Below are 20,178 nucleotides of genomic sequence, written 5' to 3'. Positions count from 1 at the left end.
ACGTGGTGAACATGGAAAATGCGAGAAATGCGCCCTGGAGGTTTGCCAGGCTCAGGCTCAGAGGAGGTGTGGTCGCTGTCATTCCCACACAAGCAGCATTTCATCGGTGAGAATTCAGGCAGAGGCCACAGTCAGCAGCAGCAAGAACTGGAAAAGACCATTCGTGGCTCTAAGCAGCCACTTCCAAGAGCAGTTTTGGAGAAGCACACATTTTGTGCAGGATTCATTTAATGTGGCAGTTCAGCTGGGGAAATCAGGAATGGGTTAGGTGCTTACTCATTTGGATGAATCATCACTTCTTATTTCCGCTTTTAGAGGATTTCCTCAAGACGCTTGTAATATAAACACTTCCTCTGTCCCTTTCGTAAGTATCTGGATCTTTTTAAAAGCTAAATCAGTCTCTTGCCAGCATTACAACCCAGGAATGTTTATGTTAAGGACCTCAGAGCTATCTTCTTTATCTCTCTGTCACTGGGGGAGTTTAGGCTAGGTGTTAGGCACTTTCCTCTGCGCTATAAGTACCTGCTTGTCCTAGAGACAGGAGAAGTTGTCTTTCTCCTTTGGATAAAGGGTATTAACTAGCATGGACAACCACCAAGATGACCAGGTGAATTTAGGATGTACTCTGAAAGAACGTATGTCATTTTTATGGTGTTGTCAAGTCTTTTCACATGAGACAAGTTCCCGTTTATCTTGAGAATGTGTATGCAAAGAATTTATCTGCTGAGCTATAAAAAAAAAAAAGGTGAGGTTGATTTCATTTGCACAAACATTAGTGGTTCACCTGTGGGTGCACAGCACAGGCTGGTTTAATGGTTATTCAACAGTAAAACCGTTTTCTTTATCTCTACATTTGTGGAGAGGATTTTCTCGGTTGGCGGGAGGTTTTATTTTTATTTTTATTTTGTGTGTTCGTTAATTAATTAATCAATGAGACTGCGCTGCGCAGCATGCGGGATCTTAGTTCCCCAACCAGGAATCAAACACGTGCCCCCTGCAGTGGAACCTAGGAGTCTTCACCACTGGACCGCCAGGGAAGTCCCTGGAGATTTTATTTCTAACTTTTCCCCTAGCAGCTTTTAAGGAACAGTTGGCCAAGAACACAATTATATTATTTCATCCCCAAAAGAGTGATAAATCATTACCCTCCTGATTCAATTTTTGAAAAATGTTATCTTTACCTAACATAAACAGTATCCTCTTTAAGAGGTAAGATCCCAGGTATCTGTTTTCTGTTTTCGGTTTGTGCGTACCTTCTGATTTTCGTACAGTTTTTTTTTTTTTTTGCGGTACGCGGGCCTCTCGCTGTTGTGGCCTCTCCCGTTGCGGAGCACAGGCTCCGAACACGCAGGCCCAGCGGCCATGGCTCACGGGCTCAGCCGCTCCGCGGCATGTGGGATTCTCCCGGACCGGGGCACGAACCCGTGTCCCCTGCACCGGCAGGCGGACTCTCAACCACTGCGCCACCAGGGAAGCCCCCGTACAGTTTTTGATGCGTTGGTTGTGTAATCTAAACAGCTACAATTTCTATTTTCTTTTCCTTCCGTGGGTAATATTAGTTTGTATCGTGGCGGGGCATTTATTGTATTCTAGGATTTGAATGAAAGTTGTAGCGTTTCAGTTAAGCGAACATGATGCACTCCTTCCCCTCTCCTGGTGGTGGTGGAATCTCAGATGTAACCCGAAATGTCCCAGGGCCGGGAAAGGACCAGGGACCCTGGAGGCCATCACACAGCCCCCACTTGAGGCCACACCTTTCCTTGATCCCTAACAGGAGTGAAGACAAATGGGCAACTGAGTCCCTGGTCCAGGCGGCCCACGCCCCCAGCACAGCAGCTCTTCAGCGCCAGATGAGATGGAGACATTTCAGACGCTCCCTGTCTTGACGGCGCGGAGACTTCTGGGAAATAGAGTCCTGGTACCTGTCCCGCTCTCCGGGCGGGCTTTGGCAGGCGGACTCCGGGCGTCCTCCTGCGCAGGTGCGCCTCAGGGTTTGTGCGTGTTGGCGGCAGGCGCAGTGTCGCCGCGCCGCCCTCGCTTCCTGTGCGTGCCCAGGTCGTCTCTGGCCGTCGTTTCCCCGTCTTGGCCTCTTGCGGGCGAGCATTTCGGGGCCTGCGGGGCTGGACGCAGTCCTGGCCGGCCGGCAGCCAGCGGGAGCGGTGTGTGCGGGCGAGGGTTCGCGCGGGCCGGGCGGAGGCTGGAACTGTGACCCCTGAGCTCGAGCCGCGGAGCCCGCGTTTGGGCCGGAGTGGCCGAGCGGCCGGCGGCGGTGCAGTGCCAGACCGTCTGCAGCGCGCGGCCAAGCGAGGTCCCGGGAGGGACGTGGGCCTGAAGGGAGCTGGTGCCGTAGGCCCAGAGCCGGCTCCTCTGGCCCAGTGGTCTCGGGAGGCGGAGCGAAGGGACCCCGAGAGAGCAGCGCGCCCGAGGAGCAGCCCCCGGACCGGAGCCTCGGGAGCCCGGGGCCGGTGAGCGAGTCCCGACGGGGTAGGTGTTGCGTCTGCAGGCCTGCAGGCGGTTGTGGAGCCTGCGGCCCTTGGAGAACGGGGCTTGGGGTAGCCCGCCCCGGGCCCCGTGGTAGAGCCACCGGGAGGGTTTGACCACTTCCCGGAGGTGGAGGGGCCGGGCTGGAGGACAGGGGATGGGGCTCCCGTGGGACTTGTGAGCTCCGGGTGTCCTGGGGGAGCAGGGTCCACAGGCTCGGCCGGGACGTGCCGCGTCCTCCCCTCCGTCCAACCCTGATCCTCCTCGTCCTCCTCGTCCTCCCCCTCCTGTCGCCATCTCGCACGTGTGTCTCAAGGCGCGTCAGCACCTTGGTTGTCTAATGTAAGCGTCCGCCGCCCCCCTGGGTTGTGCCCTGTGGAATCGCACAGTGTAATTGTTGCAGGATGAGTCTGCAAGGCTTCTGTCCTGCTGCCTCGGGTGAGGAAGGAAGCGATTGGGCCTGAGAAGGGAGATGACTTGTCCTAGATCCTCACCGGGTGTGCACGTGGGGTCGCTCACAGGACTCCAAACTCCTAGGGCAGGTGTTCTGTCCACTTAAAGTCAGTTTTAATAAAAGATGTTTTTGAGCGTCGCACTTAAGTTTGTAAAGTTTGTACAAATAATTGCAAGACTGAAACGCACCTGAGTGTGTCCCTTTATTCTGGGTATCCTGTGGATGTTCTGATCTAAGTTGTTAAGAGACTTAGAAGAGGTAAACTATAAGCGTTTTTTAATTTCATATTTAATGACGGAGGTTTATTTTAATAGGATTCAATGTACACTCGCTACTGAAAAAAAAGGTATCCCCTCGGGTACCACAGTCACGTGGGAGTTACAGACCTGAGGGTGGTTGCTCCCTCCTTATTCTCACAGGCCCTTCTGAAGGTGAAAGGACGGGTCTCCCACAGGTGTCTCCTGTGGAGCGCGGGGCGGGTGCTCGTGCACCCCGAGCCGCTTCAGTCGTAGCTTCACTGCCTGCGTTTTCCTTCTCCAGGTCCGCCTCCACTGTCCCAGTCCTGCACGTTGTTCCAAGAGCAGCGGAAAATGAATCAGCCTCTGGTGAGTTTTGCTGTTTTCGTATTTATCTGCTGCTGTTCCTTTGTGATAACACCTTGGGAGGCGAATAGTTCAAAATTTAAAATGGGAAAGCAGGAGTAGGTAAAAGATGGGGTTAGACAAAGCGTAGAGGAGCAGGTCAGTACCAAGTGTTTCTGGCAAGTTCTACGTGTAGATCCCACGATCCTCTTAGAGCCACAGTACAAGCCTCGTGTTCTTGACATTTGTGGCAAAACACCATCCCTTGCTCGACTTACATTGTCCTGCCGAAGCACTTTTGTTCTCGGGTGTTAAAAGGTTTCCTTGAGGATCCCACTGTAGGCCGGGAGCCTTCCTGAGCGACAGCCCCTAACATGTTGACACTGGTGCCTTCCTTGTGCTTCCTGTAAGCCGAGAGCGTGCTGTCCAGGGAGCACTCAGTGCATATAACTTGTCTGTTCGTTAGAACACCGTTGTCACATATGTACATTGTTTTCAGTGTTCAGTCGAGGGATGCAATGAGGATCATCTGGAAGAACAGCCTTGTCACCCTTCCAGTAAATTTCCCTCTTTGTCTCTTACAATCTCAGAGGGTCGTGTTACACACCATGCAGTGAGGTCTCTGGCAAAGATTCCTTGTTTCCCAGCTGAATTGTATCGTGCAGCCTGCGGTCTTGGTTCTGCCCCTCCCCGGAACCTGATCCGGTTGAGGTGACCTGGCATCCAGCATACAAACCAGTGGAGATTTGCCCGTCGTCACCTCAGACCACTGTCGCCTTCCCTTCTGCAGAGTCTGCTATGTTGGTTTCTGTGACAGATCTCTCCTTGCTCTCTTCCTGACTGATTCTTTTTTTTTTTTTTTTTTTTTGCGGTACGCGGGCCTCTCACTGCTGTGGCCTCTCCCGTTGCGGAGCACAGGCTCCGGACGCGCAGGCTCAGCGGCCATGGCTCACGGGCCTAGCCGCTCCGCAGCATGTGGGATCTTCCCGGACCGGGGCACGAACCCGTGTCCCCTGCGTCGGCAGGCAGACTCTCAACCACTGCGCCACCAGGGAAGCCCCTGACTGATTCTTTCTTCCGCCCTCTTTGTGTGTTGTCTTTTCACCCTTGGTTCATGACTCTTCAACCCATCTGATCTCACCCTCTGGCGCTTTTCACCTCCAACTCTGTCAGTTTTCCCACCTGGACCAGATAGATGCCTCTGTCCAGCCACTTGCCAGCATCTCTGTGGAGTTTGTCCAAAGGGCACCTCAGAGTACTAGATCCAGTAGATCCAGAAATGATTATTTACAGCTCCCCTGCCCCTTGCCTTGTCCTTTTGTCCCTGGCGGCTCATCGTTGCATCATCCAGCCTGTCACCTACCCAGAAAAATGAGTTCATTCTGAAGTCCTTCTGCATCCTCTGTTACCACGTTGTAGGATGAGGCTTGTTAATGTCGTATTCCAAATGGTTTTTATTCGTTCTCCTTCATCCCATACTTGGTAGCATTAAAACAGCTTATCTTTTCATTTCTGTAGTTACAGAAACTTTTTTTCTGTGCCGCTCCCTCTTTCTTCCAGCAGCTCAAGTGTATTCTCCACGCTGAGTATTTCTCCTAAAATATTCATCACAGCGTTTTGTCTGCATGTGGGAAGCACTTTAGAGGTTCCCTGGGTGACTGGACAAACGAGGTTGCCGTTCTGTGGAGCCATTAACCATCGAGCCCAGCACTGGGGGGAGGTCGTACCTCGCTGATGATGCGTTTGGATGGATCTGTGGGGTAAAATCCTGATCAGAGAGGCTTAGGAGAGAGGAGTGGGAGAACTGGGTTTGTTCTTTTGCCAACTTTTTCAAGACGTTTTGCTGTGACGGGGAACAGAGAAACTGGACAGTAGCTGGGGTAGGAGCTGAGGTCCGGGGAGGATGTTGTGTTGTGTTGTGATGGGAGAAATAACAGTGGGAATGATCCAGTAGATGCGTGTGGGGGAGGGGAGAGCTGCTGCCCGGGGTCCTGGAGTGGGGAGGGGATGGCAGAGCTGGGTTGCAGGTGGGGAAGCCCTCCGATGGCTTCTCTGTTCTCAGGGAAGCAGCTCCTCAGCTGAGGGTGAGGGTGAGGTTGGGGGTTTGAGGGGAGAGCAGAGCTCTGGGGCCCAGCTCCATCGTGACCATCAGCACACACAGTGCAGCCAGCTGGGAAGACTGTACTTGCCTTCTCTGCCTGAAAAGCCACCTCCTTTCTTAAATGTGGGAGTAATTACTCTGTGGGGAGCCTATGTAATTACATGGGTGCTTCTCAGCTCAAAGCGAATTGAGTGCCAGTTCTGGCCACAGACGTTTTCTGCTCTGCTGATGGAAGGGTCCCCAGAGGAAGTGTCCTGCTTGCCTGGCTCTTGGCTTCGGGGACCCTTCACACCATCTAGTGTTGTGTCTTTTATCTGAGACATAAACATCAAATGTCTTCAGGTTCTGCATGTGATCTTAAGAAGCAGTTCTCTGCTTCCGGGAGCTTCTGTTCTCCTCAGGAAGGGCACTTCACAGACGCACTTACAGGAGAGGACGGGAATCCTGCCCGTCGATACGTAGGGAACTCCGGAGTGCTGACAAAGCAGAGCCTGCTTTTATTTATTTATTCATTTAAATTTTTTATTTGTTTACTTCTTAACTTATTCAGTTTCGGCTGCGTTGGGTCTCTGTTGCTGCGCGCGGGCTTTGTTCTCTAGTTGCGGCGAGCGGGGGCTACTCTTCATGGCAGTGCGCGGGCTTCTCATTGCGGTGGCTTCTCTTATGGTGGAGCACGGCTTCTAGGCATGCGGGCTTCAGTAGTTGCGGGTCACAGGCTCAGTAGTTGTGACACGCGGGCTCTAGAGCGCAGGCTCAGTAGTTGTGGCGCATGGGCTTAGTTGCTCCGCAGCACGTGGGATCTTCCCGGACCAGGGTTCGAACTCGTGTGCCCACCATTGGCAGGCGGATTCTTAACCAGTGTGCCACCAGGGAAGTCCGAGAGCCTGGTTATAAATGCATTGTCAGAGCACGTGGCTCAGTGAATCGCGGAAGGGTGATGGCCCTCAAGTGACCAGGACTTAGGTAGCTGCAGAGGTTGGCGAGGCTCTCAGAGCAGCATGAGGTGGACTGGATGAGGCTCCTGAGGTGCTGGTAAGGACCTCCTTCCTTAGGATGTGGGCCTCCCGTCAGGAAGAGCGGGACGTGAATGCAGGCAGACCCTGAGGTTGACTGAAGAGCCTCCCCTCTGTGCTGGTTTTGGTTTCATCCTGTGGAGAAACTGAAACCTTGTAATTGGGGCAGTGAGTCATCTGATCAAAAGATGTCATGTGGGCTTCCCTGGTGGCGCAGTGGTTGAGAGTCCGCCTGCTGATGCAGGGGACACGGGTTTGTGCCCCGGTCCGGGAGGATCCCACGTGCCGCGGAGTGGCTGGGTCCGTGAGCCATGGCCGCTGAGCCTGCGCGTCCGGAGCCTGTGCTCCGCAACGGGAGAGGCCACAACAGTGAGAGGCCCGCGTACCGAAAAAAAAAAAAAAAAGTCATGTGTAGAGACTGTGGACGGCATGAAACGCGGGGTGCGGTGCGATGGGTCAAGTCAGGCGGACTCTGGGCTCCAGCGCGATGCCTGACAGGAAGGGGCGAGGCCGCGGCGTGTTCCCGCTCATCCTAGGCCCCGGTAAGCAGTATGGACGTTCCCTTGGGGTTTTTCTGAATCGTGAATGAGGTTGAGAGTATTTTCACGTGCTTAGAAGCTGTTTCTTCTTTTTAATTGGTAGACAGTCTTTATAGCAGTTTTAGGGTTACAGGAGAATCGAGCAGACAGCAGTTTCCTGTACCCGTCCCTCTGGGTTCCCTCCCTTGGTAACATCTCTCGCCTGTGTGGCGCGTCATCTCAGTGATGGATCGGCATTGACACCTAATTCTCCCCTGGAGTCTGTAGTTTATATTAAGGCTCACTCTCTGTGTCCTACTGTTCAGGTTTGGACAGGTGTGATGACCTGCAGCCACCACTGCAGTGCCACCCAGAACCATTTCACAGCCCGAAACATCCCTGGGGGCCACCTGTTCACCCGCCCAGTGCCCCCAAGCCCCTGACAGCTGCTGGTCTTGTTACTGTCTGTGTATTTTTGCCCTTTCCAGAATGTCACGTAGTTGGAGTCCTTCATTCTGTGGTCTTTTCAGACTGGTGTCTTTCTGTTTTTATATGAAGGGCCTGTTCATGTCCACTGCCCATCTTCCTGCCCCAATACTGTCTTGTTTTCTTTTGTTCTGTTTTGTTTTCCTTGTCTTATTGGCTTTCAGAGTCGTCTTAAATGTTTCTAAATTTTTCCAGTTGGGGTCATGTTAGTAGACATTGTTTTCCAAGGTTTATTGTCTTTTTCCTGTATTTTCCAGCATTGCTATGTAATTCCTTCCTTTTTTTTACTTTGAGAGGTTGAATACTATGCGTTTCAAAAGTTTCTCAAAATCAGCACGTTTGTGTGGATAAGATTCCTAGTTGAAGAGCACCCTCCTTGGTACTGGGGTGCAGCTTCTTTGCGGGGGGAGGCGAGTGAAGGGGGAGGAATGGATCGGTCTCGTGGTTCCCCTTCTGTTGGGTCTCAGTTCCCCTTTCTGGTTCTGGGCACTGCATCAGCCACTCTCCTGGGACAAGCCAGGCAGGTGGGGTGCTCACTTCCTGGCTCTGGAGGCTGTGTGTGTCTGAGAACACCTTTGCTTTTCCCTGAGGAGCGAGAGGACTCTTTTGGTTGGGGAGCGGCGTCCTAGGACTGTGGCCCTTGGGCCCCCGCTGTTCTGTGTCATTTGGGCCCCAGCCATGCATGGGAGATCTCTGACACAGGGACACAGCTGTTAAAGTCCACTTGGGGTTGTGTCATTTACAGTCCTCTGAGGAATACTCCTTTTCTCTAATGGAATTCCAGTGCTTAAGCTTTCTAGCCACTCATGAAAAGAATCTGAGAAAGGAAAGGAGACCGGTCTTCTCTGTCCCCAAGCAGGGGAGTGAGCCGACACTGTTAACCTAATGCTGAGAAAGTGGCTTGTGGGAAATGTGTAAGCAGTTCTGAGTTCTGTTATTATAAGGCTGTCTGTGGAATCTTACTGTACCAAGTGGTCTTTTAAGACACATACATCATGGGTTGTTCCCTTGTGTTTTGAAACTAACCTAAAACCCCTAAATACTTGCAGTCCTGATTGCTTTCTTAATTTGTTATCCAGGTTTCCTGAAATCCATTTTCTTAAAGTTTAAAATGCAAGAAGAGTGCAATTTTCTAATCTTCCCTTTACATAAAAGTGAACGTGGGCAAGCCACTAAACCCATCACCAAATAGAAAATCATCTGGAACGTTCACATTAATGCTGTTTTCAAGCAGTAACAGTGCATATATTTTTATGCCCATTACCAGTGAAAACTATAATGTTTTCTTATTGTGCTGTTTTTTTCTCATCAGGCAAAATGACAAGCAATTCGAAAAGCCCCACAAATCACCCATTTTGTGAAATTACAAATGCAAAACCGGAAAGTAGAATAAGGTGCGCGTGATTCTACTTAGGCATTAAAATTAGAGTAGTTCATGGTCTGATCCCTCACTCTCTTGCATTTGTTGATAACTTTCAGTGTGTGAACGTGTGGGCCCCCAGTCCTCATCCAGGCAGCCACAGGTGTGACCGGTGACACCTGAATGGAATATGCGCAGAGCTTCTGGAAGACTTGCTGTCGATTTCTGAGACAGGCTTCTCGAGGCTGAGCCGAGGCAGCTCTGCACAGACGCTCGTCTGCCTTGGGCGGCAACCAACTCTTCCCCCCTGCCCGCCCCCACCCCGTGTGTCCTGTCAGCAGCTGGGCACCCTCAGCCTTCCCAGGCCAGCAAAGCCTGGGTCCCGGACATCTCTGCATCTGGAGCTGGGGGTCAGGTGACCTGGCATCTCAGGGGACCTTGCTAACAGGACCCACCCTGCCTCTTTGATTGTTCCACATAAAGAACTTTGATTTTCAGTCAATGTCAGGAGTTTGTTGCCATCTGAAACGGCCTCTGAGCTTGACGTGGTCTTTTCCTTAACCTCCTCCACACCATTCCTTAGTTACGCTGCGGCACGTGGGGTCTTAGTGTCCTGACCAGGGATTGAACCCAGGGCCCCTGCATTGTAAGGCGGATTCTTTACCACTGGACACCAGGGAAGTCCCTACCCTTATGTTTTAACAGTTTTGGAGGTCTTCACAGAGATCCTGGATGGATTCACCTAACATCACCAGGTAAACTTCGTTTCAAGAGTAATGCACCTCATTCCTCAAAACTTTTAAAGTAGAACTATTATAAGATCCAGAAATTCCACTTCTGTGTATTTTTTCAGAAGAAAACAAAAACACTAGTTCAAAAAGACACATGCACCCCTATGTTCATTGAGCATTATTTATAATAGCCAGTGTATAGAAGCAACCTATGTGTCCATCCATAGATGAATGGATAAAGAAGATGCATCATATATATATATATATATATATATATATATATATATGTATATATATAGGTATACACACACACAATGGACTATTATCCATTTAAAAAAAAAATGAATGAGGGGCTTCCCTCGGGGTGCAGTGGTTAAGAATCCGCCTGCCAGTGCAGGGGAAATGGGTTCAAGCCCTGGTCCAGGAAGATCCTACATGCCATGGAGCAACTAAGCCTGTGTGCTGGAGGCTAATTGGACTGAGGTGTTGAGGAGTGGTCCTTCTAGCGGGTTTAGAGGGCAGTTGCCCGGGATGGTCTGCATCCGCCTAGTTCAGGTGTGGGGTGGGGCTCGAGTGATGGAAGACTCAGAAAAAGCTGGTAAGAAAGAGGGCTTCTGAAATCATGAAGAGAATGAGATCATATCGAAGTCGTTTTTGAACAGTTGGTACAGGATGGCCTTGGAAGGTGCTTTCTTGGACAATGTCTTGTCATCACTGTAATATTATTAGAGTATTAGTAAGCCTGGTGCTAATAATAGTACTGAATTCAACTGAAATCCTATGACAAGGCCGGATGTTATTAGGAGGGCTGGAAGAGCTCCTGTAAGGGGTCAGGGACTAGGATTTACTCTATGACATGCAGGGGTTTCGTGGGTCTTTGTGTGTTGTCATATACATAGAAACTTACTAGTAGGGTGAATATGTAAGTGTGAATTAGGGGGACAGCGAATTCAAAGATTGTGAGTAGGAGAAGAATAATGACTGTCGGGACTTCCCTGGTGGTCCAGTGGTTAAGAATCCTCCTTTCAATTCAGGGGACGCAGGTTTGATCCCTGGTTGGGAAAATAAAATCTGACATGCCGAGGGGCGACTAAACCTGCGAGCTCTAGAGCCTGCATGCCGCAACTAAGACCCGATGCAGCCAAATAAATACTAAAAAAATAATAATAATAATGATGACTGTCATAAGGGCTGTGGTGGTACTAATATGTAGTAGTGCTAGAGTTGCCCCTCCGATTCAATGAATTAATCAGTGACCTGCTCTAATATTGGCTGTTAATCGAATGGCGAAGGCTTTTGGTTGACTAAATAGGCTTATAGTTTCAATGATGACTAGCACAGGGATAAGAGACACTGGGGTCCTTGTGGTAGAAAATAGGCCAAGGATGCTTTTGTTTTGTGGGGAAAACCAGTCATTACAGTTCCTGCTCATAGAGGGACTGCTAGACCTGAATGCATTGAGAGTTGTGTGGTGGGAATAAATGAAGGTGGTAGGGGTCTTAGTAAATTTGTTGACCCAGTAAACAGAATGAGTGATTGAAGTATTCGTATTCAGGTCTGTCCTCTGTGATTGTGAATGGCCATTATTTGTTTTGATGTGCATTGGACTCGTCACTGTTGAGTAAAAATGATACGGTTGTGGATTTGTGGGTTACGAGTGGGGAATACAATGCTTGGGACTAGAGCAATGAAGATAGCAATAGAAGTCCTGTTATTGTTGGGGTAATGAAAGAGGCCAAGACATTTTCATTCATTTTGTTTCTCAAAGGGTGGATTGTTTTGGCGTTTGAGTGAGTTTTAATTCTGGGTTTAAGTGATAAACATAGTTTGAAATTTTTTATTGGACTATAATAAGTAGGGCTAGAATGATTGATGAAATAGTAATGAATCTTGTTTATGTCTCTGGTTGTGGCATATCATTAAGGGGAGATTTAAACTCCCATCTTTTTTTTTGGCTGCATTGGGTCTTCGTTGCTGTGCGTGGGCTTTTCTCTGGTTGTGGCAAGTGGGGCCAACTCTTCGCTGTGGTGTGTGGGCTTCTCATTGCGGTGGCTTCTCTTGTTGCAGAGCATGGGTTCTAGGCACGTGGGCTTCAGTAGTTGTGGTACACAGGCTCAGTAGTTGTGGCTCGCAGCCTCTAGAGCGCAAGCTCAGTAGTTGTGGCGCACGGGCTTAGTTGCTCTGCAGCATGTGGGAATCTTCCCAGACCAGGGCTCGAACCCATGTCCCCTGTGTTGGCAGGAGGATTCTTAATCACTGCGCCACCAGGGGAGCCCTATTTATTTATCTTTTGGCTGTGTCGGGTCTAAGTTGTGGCATGCGAGATCTTTCGTTGCAGTGCACAGGCTCTTCGTTGTGGTGTGCGGGCTTCTCTCTAGTTGTGGCGTGTGGGCTTCTCTCTAGTTGTGGCGTGTGGGCTCTGTAGTTGCAGCATGTGGGCTTAGTTGCCCTGTGGCATGTGGGATCTTACCAGCATCCCCTGCATTGCAAGATGGATTCTTAATCACTGGACCACCAGGGAAGTCCCCATAATGGTTCATTTTTTAGGTTTTTTTTGATTTGATATATGAATATATTGTGAAATGAACACCACAAAAATGTAAGTTAACACCTACATCCCTTCATATAATTACCCTTGTTTTGCATGTGGTGATAATGTTTAAGGTCTACTCTCTTAACTTTAAAGTATATAATACAGTATTGCTAATTACAGTCACCATGCTGTACACGAGATACCCAGAACTTACTCATCCTATAGCTAGAAGTTTGTACCATTTGATCATCTCCCCACTTCCCCCACTCCCAGCCCCTGGTAACCGTCATTCTACTCTCTATTTCTATGAGTTAAATTTTTTTTAGATTCCATATATAAGTGGGAACATACAGTATTTCTCTATGTCAGACTTATTTCACTTAGCACAATGCCCTCATGGTCCATGCTGTCACAAAAGGCAGGATCTCCTTCTTTTTATGGTTGAATTATATAAATAAATATTCCACATTTTCTTTATCCACTTGTCTTTTAATGGATACTTAGGTTGTTTCCATATCTTTCTATCTATTGTGAATAATGCTACAATGAACATGAGTTGCAGATATCTCTTCAAGATAGTGGTTTCATTTCCTTTGGAGTTATACTCAGAAATGGAATTGTTGGATAATATTATATATTAGTTCTACTTTTAATTTTTTGAGGAAACGCCATACTCTTTTCCATAATGGTTGTACCAGTTCACATTCCCATCAACAGTGCACAAGGATTCCCTTTTCTCCACATCTTTACCAACTCTTGTTATCACTTGTCTTTTTGATAGCCATTCTAACCGGTGTGACCCATAGTGGTTCTTTAATGAATAATTTGACTGCGTTCACAATAGGTTGTAATAGGCCATATGGTCCAGTGATGTTTGGTCCTTTTCGAAGTTGTATATAACCTAGTACTTTTTGTTCAGTTGATGTAAGGAATGCTACGGCTGGAAGAATTGCAACGAGTATTAAGATATTAATTATAAACACTGTGTTAGGGAGAGGAGTGGAACCTCTGATTATAAAGGTTTAAGTTTATGAAGTTACCGGGCTCTGTCACCCTAACAAACCCTTTTCTTGAGTAATTAGGAATTAATTAAATTAAGATTATATCATTAATTTTTTTTTTTTTTGGGCTGCGCCACACGGCATGTAGGACCTTAGTTCCCTGACCAGGGATCAAACCCACGCCCCCTGCGTTGGAAGCACAGTGTTAACCACTGGACCACCAGGGAAGTCCCTATATCATTAATTATTTTAAGGTGCTTTCATAAAGTAGGCTTTATTTCTCTTGCCCTTTCAAACTGGGAAAAATATAGAGTAGATAGAAACCGACCTGGATGACTCCTGTCTGAACTGGGATCAAGTAGGACTTTAATAGTTGAACAAACAAATCTTTAATAGTGGTTACACAATTGGGGTGTCCTGATCCAACATCGAGGCTGTAAACCCTATTTCGATATGAACTCTAGAACAGGGTTGTGCTGTTAGCCCTAGGGTTACTTGTTCTATTGATCAATTTTTTTGGATCAATAAATGATAAATTATTTTGACTAGTAGGTCTAGATTTTAATCACTCGGAGGTTTTTTTGTTCTCTGAGGTCACCTGGACCAAAATTGTTGACCCGCATGAAATTTTTGTTGTCCCTTAATCGTTTATTTTTTGGGTTAATTAATTAAAGCTCCATAGGGTCGTCTCGTCTTATTTTGTCATTGCCACCTCTTCATGGGAAGGTCAATTTCACTGATCAAAAGTAAGTGACAATAAAACCCTTGTGTGGCCATTCATACAAGTCCTCATTTAGAGAACAAATCGTGATGTTACCTTTGCATGGTCAGGATACCTCGGTCGTTTAACAGATGTCACTCACTGGGCAGGCAGTGCCTCTAATACTTCTTATGCTAGAGGTGATGTTTTTGGTAAATAAGTGGGGTTTGTATTTGCAGAGTTCCTTTCACTGTTTTAAAATCTTCCTTAGGTGCATAACTGTATAAAGGTTAACTGTATTTGATAAATAGTTTATCATTGGTTTCGTTTATCTACTGTTAATTATCAGTATAGCACTGGTCACTGATGTAAGCTTATGCAAGGAGAAATATTTCTTGTTACTCATTAACATTACTGCTTCTATTAATTAATAAGTCCAGTATTAAACTAGGAGTTAATTTGTTGTTGGTATTAAGATAATTATTTTGTTGGTAATTCCATGGCAGTCCAGTGGTTAGGACTCTGTGCTTCCACTGCAAGGGGGCACGGGTTCAATCCCTGGTCGGGGAACTAAGATCCCGCAAGCCACATGGTGTGGCCAAAAAACAAAACAAAAAAAAGAGAGAGAAGATAATTATATTGTTGAGCTTGAATGCCTTCTTAATTGGTGGCTGCTTTTAAGCCAACTATGGTATTGTTTATATTTACTCTCTAGATAAGGTTGTATCCTGTTTCTAAAAAGCTGTACCTTTTTAGATGAACATTTAGAAATACATTAAGGGCTTCCCTGGTGGCGCAGTGGTTGAGAGTCCGCCTGCCGATGCAGGGGACACAGGTTTGTGCCCCAGTCTGGGAAGATCCCACATGCCGCGGAGCGGCTGGGCCCGTGAGCCATGGCCGCTGAGCCTGTGCATCTGGAGCCTGTGCTCCGCAACGGGAGAGGCCACAACAGTGAGAGGCCCGCGTACCGCAAAGAAAAAAAAAAAAAAAAAAAAAGAAATACATTAAAATTTATAGTGTTTTTGGTAATTTTTAAAGTTGAACTAAGTTTCTGGACAACCAGCTATCACCAGGCTCATTAGGCTTATCACCTCTACTTATAAATCTTCTCACTATTTTGCCACATAGGTGAGTTTATTCTGGTAAACTGTTGATAAGTAGCTCATCTGGCTTTGGGATATTTAACTTAAATTCTCTGTTAAATATTTACTAGTTAAATCACTATACAAAAGGTAAAAGGAATAAACTTTGCTTTTTATTACTTTTAATATTTCTTTCATCATTACCTTATGGTACTTTATAATGTCAAAAAATTTGGGGGGACTTCCCTGGTGGTGCAGTGGTTAAGAATCTGCGTGCCAATGCAGGGGGCACAGGTTTGAGCCCTGGTCCGGGAAGATTCCACATGCCGTGGAGCAACTATGCCTGTGTGCCACAACTACTGAGCCTATGCTCTAGAGCCCACCAGCCACAACTACTGAGCCTGTATGCCACAACTACTGAAGCCTGCGCACCTAGAGCCCTTGCTCTGAAACAAGAGAAGCCACCACAATGAGAAGCCCACACACCGCAACGAAGAGTAGCCCCTGCTCGATGCTACTAGAGAAAAAGCTCGTGTGCAGCAACGAAGACCCAATGCAGCCAAAATAAATAAATAAATAAATTATTAAAAATAAAAAGAATATAAACAAATTGGTTCCACCACTTTGCAGACCCATTTGGAAATATTTAGCCATGTTGAAATTGCATATACCCTCTGACCCAACAATTTGATTTCTTTTTTTTTTTTTTTTTTTTTTTTTTTGCGGTACGTGGGCCTCTCACTGTTGTGGCCTCTCCCGTTGCAGAGCACAGGCTCCGGATGCGCAGGCTCAGCGGCCATGGCTCACGGGCCCAGCCGCTCCGCGGCATGTGGGATCTTCCCGGACTGGGGCACGAACCCGCGTCCCCTGCATCGGCAGGCGGACTCTCAACCACTGCGCCACCAGGGAGGCCCAATTTGATTTCTTAATACACACCCAACACATGTACACAAGATGTTCCAAGTATGTTTGCTCAATACAACACTGGTTGAAATGATCAAGAATTTAAAAAAATTTTTCTATCAACATAGGAATGATAAGTAAATCGTGGCATGTAGTATACGTATGATGGAACACCAAGTAGCAGTTAAAATGAATGAACTAGAGTTACAAGTATCAGATGAATTTCAAAATACTATTGACTGGGACTTCCCTGATGGCGCAGTGATTAAGAATCTGCCTGCCAATGCAGGGAACATGGGTTCAAGCCCTGGTCTGGGAAGATCCCACGTGCTGTGGAACAACTAAGGCCGTGCACCACAACTACTGAGCCTGTGCTCTAGAGCCCACGAGCCACAACTGCTGAGCCTGCGTGCCACAACTACTGAAACCTGAGCGCCTAGAGCCCGTGCTCTGCAATGAGAAGCCACCGCAATGAGAAGCCCGCGCACCACAACGAAGAGTAGCCCCTGTTCACCACGACTAGAGAAAGCCTGCACACAGCAACAAAGACCCAACGCAGCCAAAAATAATAAATAAATTAAAAAAATATATATTACTGACTAAAAAAAAAGCAAACTATACCACGCTGTACATTGTTTATGGATACATCTATATATATGTCAGGCAAGAAAAACAGGAAAGATATCCACCAAATTCAAGACAGTGTTTACCTTTGGAAAAAGAAAGAGAGTAAGATTAGAGGTGGTGGTACTTTAAAAGTATAACTTCATTTTCTCTTTAAACAAGGGCCTTAAAGCAAATATGGCAAAAATGTTACGATCCACTAAAGCTGGGTGGTATCTACAATAAGCATTATCCTCTGTACTTCCAGTGCTTGACATATTTCAAAAATTTTTAAAGTAGCTAAATGCAAAAATATCAGGGAAAGAAAAATACTTCCCACTTTTGTTAAACCAATTTTCTGTGGTAAACATTATTTGTAGAATTATAATTTAGTGTAAGAAATAAAACAAGTTTTTCTATTTTAAATTGTTTTGGGGTAGTCAGGCCTACAGAAATTTTTTGCTTTTAATTTTAATTGAAGTACAGTTGACTTACAATGTTGTAGGAATTTCTTAAACTGGAAATTTTATTTCTGCTAGCTAGGTCACAATCCTTTACATGCTTATGACAGACACTGTTGATCCCTAACCCATGACGCTTTCTCTTGCTAACAGAACCAGTTTTGTTCAGGTATCAGAAGGCTATAGGCTTCAAAGGATTTTCACAACCTAAGGGGAGGAATCTTGATTACTTTAAGCCAATCACAGCAATTCTAGTCTCCATGTTAAAAAGTGATTTGGAAACAGGCATTTAATATCTCCTAGTAAGATAAGTAGGTGAAGTCCACCAAGGGGCCTCTGTGAAAAAGGAACACCTTGGAAGGACATGGAAGAATCAACAACCTCTTCTCTTCTGACCTTTGGACATTGTTGTACAAGCAGATGATGCCTGGAGATGTTGCCACCATCTTGCAAAACCATAAAGGGTCAATCCAGAAAACAAAAACTCTCACAGCAGAAGGTGGATGGGCAAGGACTTCCCTGGTGGCCCAGGGGAAAGACTCTGTGCTGCCAATGCAGGGGGCCTGGGTTTGATCCCCAGTCGGGGAACTAGATCCCACATGCATGCCGCAACTAAGACCCAGCATGGCCAAAATAAATAATAAATAATAATTTAAAAAGAGGTGGATGGGCAGAAAAACATGGAAAGAGCCTGGGTCCCTGGTGAGCCACTGAATTTACCAGTTGTGGAACTGCCCTACCCAGACTTCTTGTGAAATAAATTTTCCTTACTGTTTAAGACCCACTTAATTACGTTTCTGCTCCTTGCAGTTGATTGCACATTGATAAAATCACGCTCTTTATCAAAACAAAACACAAAACTCTGAAGAATGTACAAATTCCAGTGAGTTCATGACGACTATAAAGACCTTATTATTCTGTACGTCTGGAGGCAGGAATTTTGCAAACTACACAAATAACTGTAGCTTTACCAGAACCACCTCAGTTTTGCTTCACACTTTCCCAATCATTGAACAGCTTGAAAGAGAATGTACCTATTTTGTTTTTAGGATGGTTGGCCACACTGAGAAATGTGATCGAGTCCAAATTTGCTGCTTTGGGAGTATTTAAAGGCATATTTAGTCCGTAATATTCCTTTGTAACTCTTTTTTTTTTTTTTTTTTTTTTTGCAGTACGCGGGCCTCTCACTGGTGTGGCCTCTCCCGTTGCGGAGCACAGGCTCGGGACGCACAGGCTCAGCGGCCATGGCACGGGCCTAGCTGCTCCATGGCATGTGGGATCTTCCCGGACCGGCGCACGAACCCATGTCCCCTGCATTGGCAGGCAGACTCTCAACCACTGCGCCACCAGGGAAGCCCATTCCTTTGTAACTCTTCACACACGGCTCCCTAAAAACGTTGTTTCAATGTGTATTCCAACTTTCCAAGAAGAGGGACAGCCCATGGGTAGGAGCTGGACGTCTACCCATGCCCCACGCCCAGGTAGATCCAAAGTCCAGTATTCTTACCAAGGTTGTAGAGCCAACTCCGAGAACTCTGGAGAAAGCTTTCATTTAAACACCATGTTTTTATAATAATTAAACAACTACAAAGGTGTGAACAATAAAGTGGGTTTATTTAAAAAGAAGACTACAAAATTTGACACAGAGATATAAAAGACTCAGGATTTAAAATTATTAAATACAAAAATGATTGGCTATAAACAATGTAAAAATACATTTCCCAGTCCCCAAACAGAAGTATAGCAATTATAAAATTTTTGTATGTGCATTTCCCTTATCATTTTTAAGAACCATTCTAAACAGTCTATTTGTGTAGAATGTAAATTTACCATAAACGTTAATAAATTATTTTACACTTGAGTTAACTGGGTGTGCCCTTTTCTGTAAGTAACAGTATTTTTGGTTTCAAGTGCACCTTGAAATCTTTATTTACCACAAAGATCTTTTTACTCCTAACTCCTTCTACAGTAGAAGACGGAGGCTAATCAGTCATGGGTCCTGTAAAAAACAATGTGAAGAAAGGTTCTAGAGTGACCCAAAATACCAGTGAAGATATTACCTTTCGGTGGCCAGCTAAGAGGTCCATTCAGCGCCAATGAAACAAATGGAAGTGAAACCTCAGAACACGCAGAGCTTAAGTTCCACGCCAACATGCTGTGGATGTGAGGCCAGCAGAGGACATTGCATCAAACTCAACTGAGCCCAGTGCATGAGTGGGGACCCTGAGGTAGCCCAGATGGTCTGCTCTGAATCCCAGCTGGGTGCAGATGATACTTAAAAGGACAACGGTATAGCTGGATGTGAAATTTGAGAACCTGCCTATCATAAGCTGCTTATCTTTGAACCCAAGACCCAGGCTATTTCTCCTCTCTCAGACAGCACACCTAGTAAAAACAGCATCCAAGATTGGCTTCATTATCTCCCAAGCAGGTAGTGGTGACATCACCACTAGCACTAGCATCCAAGCTCTGATACAAATGGATAAGGTTCTGAGTCAGTAAGAGCAGAAGCTGTGTCTGGCCATCTGCATCTGAAAACCATCTACAACACACAATTGGCAGATGAGAAATTTTAAAAGGATGAGGTCATTAAACTGTCTCACTGGAAACATGATTCCACTCTTTCAGACAGAAAACCTACTAGCCCAGGAGACTTTCACCAAAGTACTGAAGGATGTGATTGCATGGGCTCATTGCCTGAGCCCTACAGTCTTGAGTCAAAAAAAATCTACCAGGAGGACAAGAAAGGTCTAGTCTGTGAACCACTTGGTCAGAAAGGTCCCGTTTAAATAAAAAATAAAAAAAAAAGGACCCACTTTAAGAAAAGTCTTGCTCAAGGTGCCCTGGCTGGCTGGCTCTAAGACAGACTGCCAGCAACAGACAGTTCTTCCAGATTATCAGAACTGGGTATGAAGTGTCTTCTGAGAATGGTTTCTTACACCATCAACAGTATTAAACTGGGCAGGAATCTCTGGATATTCACTTTCTTAAGAAGGTCTCCTTTGAAGAGAAACCAGAGCAATTCCTATGTGGGAACAAGAACCCTAAAGATCCTGCTCTATACTCTATGCAATTAAAAGGGCCCAAGATTCTGGAGAATCTGCCATCAAGGAAGCCAGAGCCAGAGGCCCAGCTATGCCTGATGAAGTAGTACATGGACCATTGTGATA

At 46.5% G+C, this 20,178-nt stretch overlaps 1 protein-coding gene across 1 annotated transcript; it reads left to right on the top strand.

Annotated features, from left to right (window-relative positions):
- Nucleotides 1–1,855: 1,855 nt before the first annotated feature.
- Nucleotides 1,856–18,869, top strand: LOC307058916 (uncharacterized protein; the record flags this gene model as incomplete). Its single annotated transcript, XM_079712619.1, has 4 exons — nt 1,856–1,979; nt 2,218–2,484; nt 3,476–3,540; nt 18,181–18,869. 4 exons carry the CDS (start codon nt 1,856–1,858, stop codon nt 18,265–18,267), a joined length of 543 nt encoding a protein of 180 aa, XP_079568745.1. The 3' UTR covers nt 18,268–18,869.
- Nucleotides 18,870–20,178: the final 1,309 nt, after the last annotated feature.

Source organism: Hyperoodon ampullatus (assembly GCF_949752795.1).
Source record: "Hyperoodon ampullatus genome assembly, chromosome: 10".
Classification (NCBI taxonomy): Eukaryota; Metazoa; Chordata; class Mammalia; order Artiodactyla; family Ziphiidae; genus Hyperoodon; species Hyperoodon ampullatus.
The sequence above is the reverse complement of the archived record's forward strand: the minus strand, read 5'-3'. Positions and strand labels throughout refer to the sequence as shown.